Source organism: Oncorhynchus mykiss, chromosome 16 (assembly GCF_013265735.2).
Source record: "Oncorhynchus mykiss isolate Arlee chromosome 16, USDA_OmykA_1.1, whole genome shotgun sequence".
Lineage (NCBI taxonomy): Eukaryota > Metazoa > Chordata > Actinopteri > Salmoniformes > Salmonidae > Oncorhynchus > Oncorhynchus mykiss.
Genome location: NC_048580.1, coordinates 45,493,593 through 45,505,710, shown reverse-complemented (window position 1 = coordinate 45,505,710; position 12,118 = coordinate 45,493,593). Strand labels below are relative to the sequence as shown.

At 43.2% G+C, this 12,118-nt stretch overlaps 1 protein-coding gene across 2 annotated transcripts; it reads left to right on the top strand.

Moving 5' to 3' along the window:
* Positions 1-516: 516 nt before the first annotated feature.
* csrnp2 (cysteine-serine-rich nuclear protein 2) lies at positions 517-11,798 on the top strand. 2 transcript variants are annotated; one of them, XM_021566115.2, is made up of 5 exons: positions 517-1,227; positions 3,060-3,232; positions 4,914-5,176; positions 5,285-5,581; positions 8,075-11,798. In XM_021566115.2, exons 2-5 carry the CDS (start codon positions 3,073-3,075, stop codon positions 9,047-9,049), a joined length of 1,695 nt encoding a protein of 564 aa, XP_021421790.2. In that variant the 5' UTR covers positions 517-1,227; positions 3,060-3,072; the 3' UTR covers positions 9,050-11,798. The 2 variants fall into 2 exon arrangements, with proteins under 2 accessions (XP_021421790.2, XP_036802919.1); XM_036947024.1 differs by lacking the exon at positions 517-1,227 and adding an exon at positions 3,770-3,876 and having other exon boundaries at positions 3,094-3,232.
* Positions 11,799-12,118: the final 320 nt, after the last annotated feature.

Sequence of the window (12,118 nt, the reverse complement as noted above, 5' to 3'; positions counted from 1 at the left end):
TACAAATGTGTTAAACAGCTTATTTTTGGTTCTGATGGAGAAAGACAGTTGAGCATAGCTTATGAGGCATCTAGAAGTTACCAGTAGCCTATATTCTTCAATAAACAATGGTTAAATATTAAACGAAGTCTAAAAATGGATGGCAAGATTCAAAGGCAGATTCATATTGGCCAAATATATATATATATATACTAAATGAGTTTGGACTCCTTGTTGGACACAATAGCTGGTTAAGGATAACCCCATGTCAGAAATACCCGTATTCATTGTATTTTCTACATTTGATAAAATAGTTTGCTATGGCAATTTTGCCTTTTTGATATGAGGGAACCGTGAGAGGAAGGTGTGAAGTATAAGGCATATATTTCAAACTATGATTTAAAAATCAAGTCATTCGTGATATTGTGTATTGCTTATTACAAAATTGGAATTCTGGAATGAATGATCGCAGAGAATGGACAAAGAGCTTATTATGACTACAGTTCCCAGCATACGTGGCGCATAGTACGTTTGTGATGTCACAATGAGTATACGGTTACACTGTAGCATTCCTTACTCTATTGTTACTTTGTAACAAACCGGGGCAGAGGCGAGGAAAAGGAGGACGTCAATCTGGCAAAAATTCCGTAACATTTTGACATTACTGTACCAAACAAGGCGAAGAACTTAACGGTCATTATACTTGAAGAAAAACTGCATCGATCCGATTGAAACCACCATTCCAAAGAAAGGATAAACGAAACAGATGTCAGCGGATTGCTCTTCCAATGCAAGCATTGAAAGGCTCAAACCAGGAAGATAAGTCATCCAGCAGTTATCTCAAATTGTAACATCTTAAACAAAACGGATAATGTCAGTAGCCTAATAAATTTCAACCAAACTGTTTGACGTCCTTCTTTCCCACCGCCTGCCCCGGCTTTAGGATTGCTACGTCAAAGTTAAATGCACTCCTGGAAGCGACCATAAAATAAATGTCCTTTATGTAGTCAGTTAGTTCGTTACACTATTTCTGCATTACTAGGCTGACTATCACATAAATAAGTATTCCTACTGAATAAAGTAACTATTCGTTTTACTGTAGAAAGCTTTAGCCTACAACTAGAGAGAAGCTAAAACTGTCTGGGGAAAAATCTAAATAGGGCGTTTCAAGATCCAAGATCAATCCTCGGTGAATAAAAGGAACGTTCAGCGTTTTGATCGGGAGAAGAGGGTCCTTTTCTGCCGAAGGTAAGGGGCACTTGGGGGTTTATTAACGTTTTACATGGCAGTTTGCCATTGCCAAGGGGTGACATGGTATGCTGGAGAGACGGGACCAGTCGAGGCTCCTGTGTCTGGCAGTTAGATTTACATTATTTCCTACTGCACCCAGTCATTCGATCGTCCTTTCACGAAATCTAGTTTGTTGTCGTTTGCGGCCGTTTGAGGCACTCGGTCGTTGAACGGTTTATTATCAGCAAATATCCTACACTGTGCGTAGTTTTAGGACTGTCGGAGCTCCTCTGATTGTCATACAGTATTGTCCTCCTTTATTGTAAATGTATACTATTGAGTCTAGCCTATGTAAAGTATTGCAATTCTAATAACGTAGTATAGGATACTGGCTTCTCTAATTTGTTTCAACTAAATTAGGTCATCGTCATGGAATGTGTTTCATTGAGTTCTTCTGATAGCCATTTGTAATGTCTAATGCTTTGCTGGAGAATATAGAAATGTAACAGATTTTGTATTCTACAAAGCCTACCAGCTCGCATAATGAGAACCAAGGCCTGATACATTATCCTTTGTATGTAATAGTCTAATCATTAACTGATTTTGGCTGTCTGGGCCTCTTGGTTGTGGACAGTATCACATGATGAACCTGCATACTTGTAATCATATCAGTCGACATTGTGACATTTAGGGACTTTCTGCGATAACTCCACTATGTTTTGTGTAGGGGATTGTTGCTGCCCCCTGAAAGGTCATTCTGTAATAAGGATCATACATAACGTGCATTATACTTTTCCTCTGTAAAAGAAAACAATGGAGACACATTTACTTGCAATGCAATCTCTAAAGTAATAATCAATAGGCTATATTCTAGTGAAACTTCAACAGAGAAGCAATAAGTTGCAGTCCCTCATTTTCCATAGGGCTATACGATCACATTTGAATTCTGAGGGTTGGTTTCACTTCATGGGATGGAAAGGGAGATACCTAGTCAATTGTACAACTGAGTGCTTTTAACTGAAATGTGTCTTCTGCATTTAACCCAACCCCTCTGAATCAGAGAGGTGCAGAGGGCTGGGGAGGCTATTTATGTGGATGTGAAGATCATTGAAACCATGAAGGGGCACACATATGGCTTACAGTAGGCCTACACGGGGGTATAGAGAGGGAGTCTATTCAAAAGTCTCAGCATGGCCCTTATTTGACCCTCTGGTGTTGCCGGAGTGACCTGTCTCTGGCATCCAAATTCCGTGCTATTGAAGGGTCCTGTGCTTTGTTTTTAAAGGAAAAGCTAAAGGGACATAAGGCTATCTATCTACAGAACAGTTTTTTTTTCTAAGCCATTCATATAAACCCCTGGCTGCTTTCCTAGTTGCCATGGTGACGTTTCCCAGACTCGATGATTTTGGAGCAGGATTTTCATGCGAGACAGAAAGAGAGGGAGTGATGGGTTAGGAATACAGATGAAAGGAGAGTGAGGCTATAGCAAAAAGCTGATGTCACCTCGGTGTGGTATCGGGAATTGATCCAGATTGGATTTAATTCATAGATGTTTATAAACAGTTACAGTTGAATAATATACTATTTTGTTATTCAGATGGGCCCATAGGATAAATGTGTCATTACTACGTCTGCTGTGTCTTATTCTCATGCCTTGGCCTGATGAAAGTTCATTTTGGTGTAAAATGTCTAGATATGCCTCCATGGCCTTCAATATTGTATTCATTCATTCATTCCAATTGTGTACCTACGCATATGTGCAAGGCTGATACTCTATCTCTGTCTGTGAGGGCCGCCTACCATCTATCTGTCTGTCTCTGAACATCATTTGTCTGTTTCTCCACCTTCAGACATCAAGTTTCCATGGAGGCAGTTTCGTCTCTCAGCCTCAAGCGAAGATTTGAGGAGGTGGACAGTGGCTCTCCCTACTCTACACCAAAGGACTCTGACGATGAAATATCCAGCAGTGACAGTGCTGACAGCTGTGATAGCCTCAACCCCCCCTCCAGCACTGCACTCACACGTAAGGGCTATGCTACACTGAAAAATGGTTCTCAAATAGTTCTTCCTCAGCTCTTCAGGTTCCTTGGAGAACTCTTGCCCGATAAAGAACCTTTGAGTTATTCAAGAACCTTCAGAATTCTAAATGGTTCTTGAAGTATTTGGAAGCCTGCAGATGTGTCCCTTTCCATAGCACACAGCAACTTGTCCATTGTTAACTAGTGTTGATATTTAATTGCAACATTTCTAGTGTTGAGTCAAGAGTTAAATTAACACTTGGTGGTGTAAAATAACTCCAGTGTTGGTGTTAATAACCAGAGTTGAACCAAAACCACACACTTCAGTATCATATTTCTCAGCATGCTCTAATGCAAGTTTTTTTTTTTTGAATTGTTTATGGTTAATTGATTAATTAAGCTTATGCTACTCAAATATAAATAACATACATTTTCTAAACTATTCCAATCTGTTACTTGGACTTATTGCTACCGTTATTGAAATGGTTGTTCCAGTTTAGATGTTGAAGGTAGTCTCATATTGTATCTTATGCTGTGTTTAGATGGTACGAGGTAGACGCTAGACGGCAAGCCGGATGTCATTGTTTTCAATGAGATCACAACGGTAAAATGCTGTTGAGGCTGGCGGTGAATGACATCAGCGGCCAAGGTAGACGGGACTTTCCGCCAGAGTTAAACTATTTCACCTTTGCCGTCTACGGAATGTTGATTTGCACTGTTTGTTTACTGAAATCACCATAGCAACACATGCAGTCGTGCTGGCTTGCTTTTGCCGTACAGTATTGCTTGTCCTGATATGCTGACTTGTTTGACAGTTTTTGCCTCCCTCGTCTAAATGCAGCATTAGTCTTCCCAACCATGGCAGTGGTTCTGAATGCAGGTTGCGTATGAATTAAAATTCCAAATGTTGGATATCCCCACTCTGGCTGGATTCCAATAGGAATTACACATCACTTTGAAAGCCAGCATAATGTGACGTGCAGGCCTGATGTGGCCTGTAAACTACAAGTTTCAGGTCACTATATTAGCTTATAACTAGGCCCTCAAAAGAAAACCTTCTGAAATATGTATTGTATTGTCGTAAAAAAATTATGCCAACACACTTAGATCCCATTTGATCTCAATTGGTGAAGGCCTCAGGACTGAAAATGAATGAATGCAATAACCATGTCTCTGTCACTAGCAAGCATGGTCATGGGTGGTACTGGTAACTCTAAAATTATCTCGACAGGAACCCTGGGAAATATGCAAATAAGGCTTAAAACCTCACGGCAGGGCTTTTCAATTCTTGTGCTGGAGGGCCAAAACATTTCTGGTTTGGGATTTTTGTATGGTTCTTCAAAGAACCGTACCATTTTGGTTCTTCAGATCACTCTCAAGAACCTTATTTGGTTCCAACTTGCACCCTTAAACTTGCACCCTTATTTTTAAGTGTGTACGGTACAACCAGCATTACTTGTCGGCTAAGTTTCTTACCAATTAGACTGATGCATGACTACTCTAGGCAGATCGTTCGTGAAGTAAAAGGATCATTTCAAGTCTGTCTAAAAATAGGCTTGGCATTAAAGTGTATGATGGATTGTTACTCTGTAATAACCCTTATACTATCTGTGGTAATAACCAGTCTATGGAAACTGTTCACCCATTCTTACCCCTCTTTTCTCCACCTCCCTCCGCCCTCTCCAGCAACCTCCATCCTAAGACGGCACAAGCCCTCTCCAGGCCGGAAGCGGGTGCGGTTCGATGTGGTGACGGTGTACTACTTCCCCAGGCGGCAGGGCTTTACCAGCGTGCCCAGCCAGGGAGGCAGCTCCCTAGGCATGGCACGCCACCACTGCTCCATCCGCCGATACACACTGGGAGAGTTCGTCCGCGAGCAGGAGACCAGTCACCGCCACGCCCTGCGCCAACACCTCCGCCAGGAGAAGCTCAACGCTCGCAAGATAAAGGTGAGGTCAAGCATTGGTCGTTCTGAGAGACCTGAAAGTGTATGGTTTTAATTTCAGGACCTCCCGAGGTTTAAATACATATATGCATAACTTCCACCCCCTCTCTAGCTGACGCGTAACGGTACGGTGCAGTGTGCCCAGGCTGACCTGCTGACCCTGGAGGACGTGTCAGACGACGACTTGGATGTAGAGGGTGTGGAGGTGGACGACTGCTTCTTCCTGCAGCCGCTTCCCACAAAGCGGCGTCGGGCAATGCTCAGGGCCTCCGGTATCGCCCGTATAGATGCCCGGGAGAAGGCTGAGCTACGGACCATCAGGCTGTCCAGGGAGGAGTGTGGCTGTGACTGCCGTTTCTACTGTGACCCCCGTCACTGTGGCTGCAGCCAGGCTGGCATCAAGTGCCAGGTGTGTTAAGTCAAATGAAATACTTGCTTACAAGTCCTTCCCAACGATGCAGAGTTTAATAAATAAAACAGTAACACATGAGGAATACAAATAAAATATGGAACTATATACATATGGAACTATATACAAATGAAGTCGGAAGTTTACATACACCTTAGCCAAATACAATTTAACTCAGTTTTTCACAATTCCTGACATTTAATCATAGGAAAACTTCCCTGTCTTAGGTCAGTTAAGATCACCACTTTATTTTAAGAATGTGAAATGTCAGAATAGTAGTAGAGAGAATGATTTTTTTCAGCTTTTATTTCTGTCATCACATCACACGTTTACACTTCACCTTTATTAGTATTCGGTAGCACTGCCTTTCAATTGTTTAACTTGGGTCAAACGTTTCGGGTAGCGTTCCACAAGCTTCCCACAATAAGTTGGGTGATTTTTGGCCCATTCCTCCTGACAGAGCTGGTGTAACTGAGTCAGGTTTGTAGGCCTCTTTGCTCTCACACGCTTTTTCGGTTCTGCCCACAAATTCTCTATGGGATTGAGGTCAGGGCTTTGTGATGGCCACTCCAATACCTTAACTTTGTTGTCCTTAAGCCATTTTGCCACAACTTTGGAAGTATGCTTGTGGTCATTGTCCATTTGGAAGATCCATTTGCGACCGAGCTTTAACTTCCTGACTGATGTCTTGAGATGTTGCTTCAATATATCCACATAATTTTCCCTCCTCGTGATGCCATCTATTTTGTGAAGTGCACCAGTCCCTCCTGCAGCAAAGCACCCCCACAAAATGATGCTGCCACCCCCGTGCTTCACGGTTGGGATGGTGTTCTTCGGCTTGCAAGCCTCCCCCTTTTTCCTCCTAACATAACAATGGTAATTATGGCCAAACAGTTCTATTTTTGTTTCATCAGACCAGAGAACATTTGTCCAAAAAGTAAGATCTTTGTCCCCAGGTGCAGTTGCAAACCGTAGTCTGTCTTTTTTTATTGCGGTTTTGGAGCAGTGGCTTTTTTCCTTAACCTTTCAGGTTATGTCGATATAGGACTCGTTTTACTGTGGATATAGATACTTTTGTACCTGTTTCCTCCAGCATCTTCACAGGGTCCTTTGTTGTTGTTCTGGGATTGATTTGCACTTTTCGCACCAAAGTACGTTCATCTCTAGGAGACAGAACGTGTCCACTTCCTGAGCGGGATGATGGCTGCGTGATCCCGTGGTGTTTATACTTGCATACTATTGTTTGTACAGATGAATGTGGTACCTTCGGGCATTTGGAAATTGCTCCCAAGGATGAACCAGACTTGTGGAGGTCTACAATTTTATTCATGAGGTCTCGGCTGATTTATTTTGATTTTGCCATGATGTCAAGCAAAGAGGCACTGAGTTTGAAGGTAGACCTTGACATACATCCACAGGTACACCTCCAATTGACTCAAATTATGTCAATTAGCCTATCAGAAGCTTCTAAAGCCATGACATAATTTTCTTGAATTTTCCAAGTTGTTTAAAGGCACAGTCAACTTAGTGTTTGTAAACTTCTGACCAACTGGAATTGTGATGCAGTGAATTATAAGTTAAATAATTTGTCTGGAAACAATTGTTGGAGAAAAAAAAGTATATGTCCTAACCGACTTGCCAAAACTCTAGTTTGTTAACAGGAAATGTGTGGAGTGGTTGAAAAACGAGTTTTGATGACTTCTACATGAGTCTATGTAAACTTCCGACTTCAACTGTACATGAAGTGACTAGTCATCAGGATAGATAATAATAAGGTATTTGAGGTAGATATGTACATGAAGGCAGGGTAAAGTGACTAGGCATCAGGATAGATAATAACAAGAGTAAAATAAAGAACAGAGTAGCAGCAGCAAATGATGAGTATAAAAGTGTGTGTGTGTGTGTGTGTGTGTGTGTGTGTGTGTGTAATATGTATGTGTGTGTGTTTGTGTTGTGTCAGTATGCGTGTGTGTGTGCATGAGAATGTGTGTGGGTTTTATGTGGGAGTCTGCCCCAGCAGGGTCATTGTCCATTTGTGTGTGTTTGTGTGTTTGTGTTTGTGCGTGATAAGGAGTTTATAACAGAAGGCTATGGAGTTGAGAGGTACTGTATCTGTTCAGCACTCAGTACATATTAGGGCTGTGATGATACCAGTATCACAATATTTTTACCAATGCAAAAATGAAAACACGAAGAAGACCAAAATCTTTGGCCCTTTAAAAATCTGCTGTATGTAAAATATTGTGTGCTATAGCTTGGAAACCACTTTGGATATTTCCAACATTAGGGCTGTTTTCCTAAAGAGGTTACATCCGCTTCATGTTTCCTTGCCCCAATACTAATGAGTATTGCGATACTGGTATCGTCCCGGCCCTAGTACATTTGGCAGAATTAGTATAAAGATGAACAGCAAATCAATGTCCTACAGACAAACTGTCTTTGCCTGATATTTTATGACTGTATATATTCTCTCAAATGTTGTTCTCTTTCCAGGTGGACAGGATGTCTTTTCCCTGTGGCTGCTCTCGTGAAGGCTGTGGGAACTCAGCAGGCCGCATCGAGTTCAACCCTCTCCGCGTGCGAACACACTACATGCACACCATCATGAAGCTGGACCTGGAGAAGAGGAGGCTGCTGGGGCAGAAGGCAGGGGTCGGGGGGGAACAGTATGCAGAGTCTGACCTGCTCGCCTCCCCTTCCTCCACCAGGCCTCCCTCCCCAGACCCTGACCTGTCCACAGGGGCCAATGGCCTGGACTCTGAGTTAGAGACAGAGGAGAGAGAGGTCCAGATGGTCCTAGAGGCTCAGGACCTCCTGACTGACCAGGCCTGCCTCGAGCGTGAGAACGAGACCGCTGTGCTCCACCTGCAAAGTGCAGAGGAGCAGGAGAGGATGAGGGAGGAAGAGGAGGAGGAGGAGGCACAGCGGGGCAGGGGGGGAGCAGGGGGCCTGGGGGAGCAGGCTTTGTGCCTTCTGCCTGGGTCCCTGCAGGGGGAGATGCCTGGGGACACAGGGGTTGGGGTGGAGGGGGTCCCTATCTCCCTCCTCCAGGGCCCGTTCCCCACTGGGGCTACCCTGCTCTGCATCACAGAGAACCAGGAGGGAGATGGGGAGGGGGACAACCCCTGTGGTGGCCTGAAAGACCCGGACTCCTCCCTGCTCTACTACCAGATAGGTCCCATGGAGAACGAGACGTTTCACAAGTCTCTGCCTGGGCAGGAGGAGGCGTGTGTAGAGCGAGAACCAGGGGGAGGAGAGCAGCAAGGGAGGGATGAGCATGGAGGTAATACCTGCGGGCAGGGTGAGGGCGAGTTTTCGCCCCCGGTGGCTCTGTGCTCAGAGAATGGCGTGGGTGCTAAGGAGTTACCATTCAGCCCCCAGCAAAGCTCCTTAGAAGGGCAGTGTCAGGAGGAGGCTTGCCTGGCCACAGAAGGAGAGTTGTACCCACCACTGCCCCCTGAGGTTTAGTACTAGCACCTCTGTCAATGTTTTGCACAATAGCTTCATTTTGAGCTGAATAAAGCCTACACTACATGGATAGACAATGACTATGATGTTACAGGTTAGAATTCATATTAGTAACCGTCATTACTAGAAAAATCTATTTGGAAGAAATGAGCTTGACCATTAAAATAAAGTGAAGGAGGGAAAATCATCCTGAAAGCACACCCAGATCTTTCCCCTGCAGTAGTACTGTCAGTTCAGTTGTAAGTCAATGAAATGCTCTCGTTCTAACGGGGCTGGAGATCATGGGACCTGTCCCAAATGGCACGCTAATCCCTATATAGTGCACTACTTTTGTCCAGGGCCCATAGGACTCTGGTCAAAAGTAGTGCACTATGTAGGGAATACGGTGCCATTTGGGACGCTACCTGGTTGGCATTAACGAAAGAAAGGACTGTAACTCAGTAACTGAGAACTAAGTAGTGTTGTTTTTAGTTCACGGCACCACTAAGAGACGGTGTGGTGGTGTGAGTGTTAACATTTGCTCTTGGAGACGTTGGTCAAGGGAGCATTTCAGAATAATTCATAGGATTCCAGTGGCTTGATTAAAACAAGAAGGTGGGGTCAGGAAGAACATGTGCTCTGTTGTATACTGAGTGATACAATAAACACCAGTTGTGTTGAAAAAGTTTGACTAATTGGCTAGCATTGTAAATGTCACACTGGTCTGGTACACTTTTTCCAGCTGTTTAGTTGTAAGCTTGGAAGCCAAATTAGGGCCACTGGCAGTATCTACCCCCCCCCCCCCTTCCCGACTGAGAATAGACCTAACAAACAATCCTGGAAATACTTGTTTTTGGTGTACTGTATAAGTGTTTGAAATGGGAAAGGCAGAGCTGAAAGAGCTGCTTGTTTGATCTTCATGTTGTGGTCTGTCTAGGAACTGGGTGGTATGTGCCCCTCGCTGCATTGAGGCAAAATGGTGAAACATTTGTAAAGATCAGAAGGTTTGCACCAGTTCCTCTTTCTAAATAGCGTCTCTCCGGGTCTACCTACCTTAGACCTCTCATGCAAACACAGTTTATTTATTAAAAGGCAAGTTTACCCTATAATAGTGACCATTACACTCTTCTGATGTTATGACACTTATTTTTAACAACGTGTCTTTGTGAAAATTGGGATGCTGTGGATATTGAGCAACAACGGAGGTCTCTGTGGTCTCTGTTTAATCAATGAATGAAAGGAAGCGGTCTTTGTTTTTTACTTAGCACGTCAGATGATCGTACAGGTGGTCAGAGTCCATGGGAAGTGGACCATGTAATGCTGACGGGACAAAATAGACCTGCTTTGTCCGTCAAGTCTTCACGTCACGAGTCTACAGGGGGATGCTCTGTGAAACACAGCTATTTTAAGTCATTACGGCATCATTTAAGAAATATATATATAATTTGAGGACTTAAAAGAAACGGAAAGCCTAAAGCTGTTTGAAGTAGCAATACAGAACTACAGAATAATGATGTGATGTTGCTAAATTATGTAAAGAGGATATGACAAAACTTTAATTGCATTAGTTTTTGTTGAGTGTGTATGGATGTGTGTGCACGTTGTTTGATTGTCTTTGTGTGTGTTTGAGATTGTTGGGGGGGGGGGGGGGGGGGGGGGGGGCGTGCATACAATTAGTCATATTTCCTAAAAGGTGCTGTGATAGGTTAAAACATGTGTAACTTTTTCTGAGGTTACGAGAAATGTATCATTTCAAGGACTACATGTATCTTGACGGACTTTGAATCACGGACATTTCTGATCGAAAGTTTGATCAGAAATCCACAGAAATGGCATTGAAACCAACCATTTCTGTGGCGAAGGGAAGCGTTACATTAAGCCCTCTGGACACAGGGATGCAATGGCTGTAGCACACTGTCTGCAAATTATGATACTTGCTTTGAATGACATATTGTATAGGTTGTCAGTATATGTAAATGCAATCCTATAACATATTTTGGTCTTTTAAATGTATTTTTTGTGCTGTGTCTGTTCTTACTGGCCTATGTATGTGAGTGTGCCGACCCATCATGCACCACAGTCTTCATCCTCGCTTGACTGATCTATTTTAAAGCTTGCTGCCATCTTGCCCAGTGTATCATGTACTGTATTATGGGCCTAACTAACACAGGATGAGATGCTGTGCATGAGGTTTCTGATATGTCTTTTTGCCTTCATTTGTTGTGTTAGCAATATGATAATGCTTAAGAGTTGCACCAAAGCAGTGGTTTCGAACCTGACTCATTGCTGTCATCATGCACCCGTTTCTAGAAGATTCAATAGGAGTCTCCAGCTCTAATTCATTCTGAAGACTTGTGGTGATCTTCTCAATCAAATAGATGTATTTGACACCATTGCTTACCTTGACACAGTTCCAGCTTCTAAGTAATTGGTGAGTGAAACTAAAAAGCTGCCTATTGTTGAGTCCTCGTCTTTGGCTTCCCTATGAGTAGATTTAGGTTTGGGACCACTGCACTAAATGAGCTCCAACCCACTATGTGATTATTATGTTTGTATGTGTCTGTGTGTAAGCGCAGAGGTGTGTGTGTGTGTGTGTGTATGACTGAAAAGATGGACTGAGGTTTTGGTTGGACTTCATCTCAAAGCTGTGATAATTACTCTTATGCTAACTGTTGCCTAAAGTGGACAAAAATGTTTTATACAACAAAAAAATATGTAAATGAAAAGATACATTAAAATAAATAAAACACAAACTCTGGTTTTGATTCTATGATGTCCTACTTTTTTCCCCTTGACTATTTGTTGTGTGTTATATTGCTGACTCCTTGTCTCTCCCAGGTGGCATACATGAGCTGTAACAAGGACAGAATGTCGTCAACAGCTTCAGAAGCCATTCGAACGGAACGGTCACTAGAGACTTCAATCTGTAACCTGGACAAGTTCCAGGGTGAAGACTTTCTGCAGGGGCTGGCCAGCACCAGATTGGCGAGTTAAGAGTCACTGCCGCATATAAACTGAAATGTAGATGATACTTTTGGAAAAAGTGAGTTTCATCTCTTGATGATCTCCCCAGTGCCAAAGGGACACAGC

Bases quoted from the DNA above. Each gene is read 5' to 3' on its own strand.
- csrnp2 (XM_021566115.2), top strand. From the start codon at position 3,073: ATGGAGGCAGTTTCGTCTCTCAGCCTCAAGCGAAGATTTGAGGAGGTG. The intron at 3,233-4,913 runs GTAAGGGCTATG...CGCCCTCTCCAG, and splicing joins CTCCAGCACTGCACTCACAC to CAACCTCCATCCTAAGACGG. The intron at 5,582-8,074 runs GTGTGTTAAGTC...TTCTCTTTCCAG, and splicing joins AGGCTGGCATCAAGTGCCAG to GTGGACAGGATGTCTTTTCC.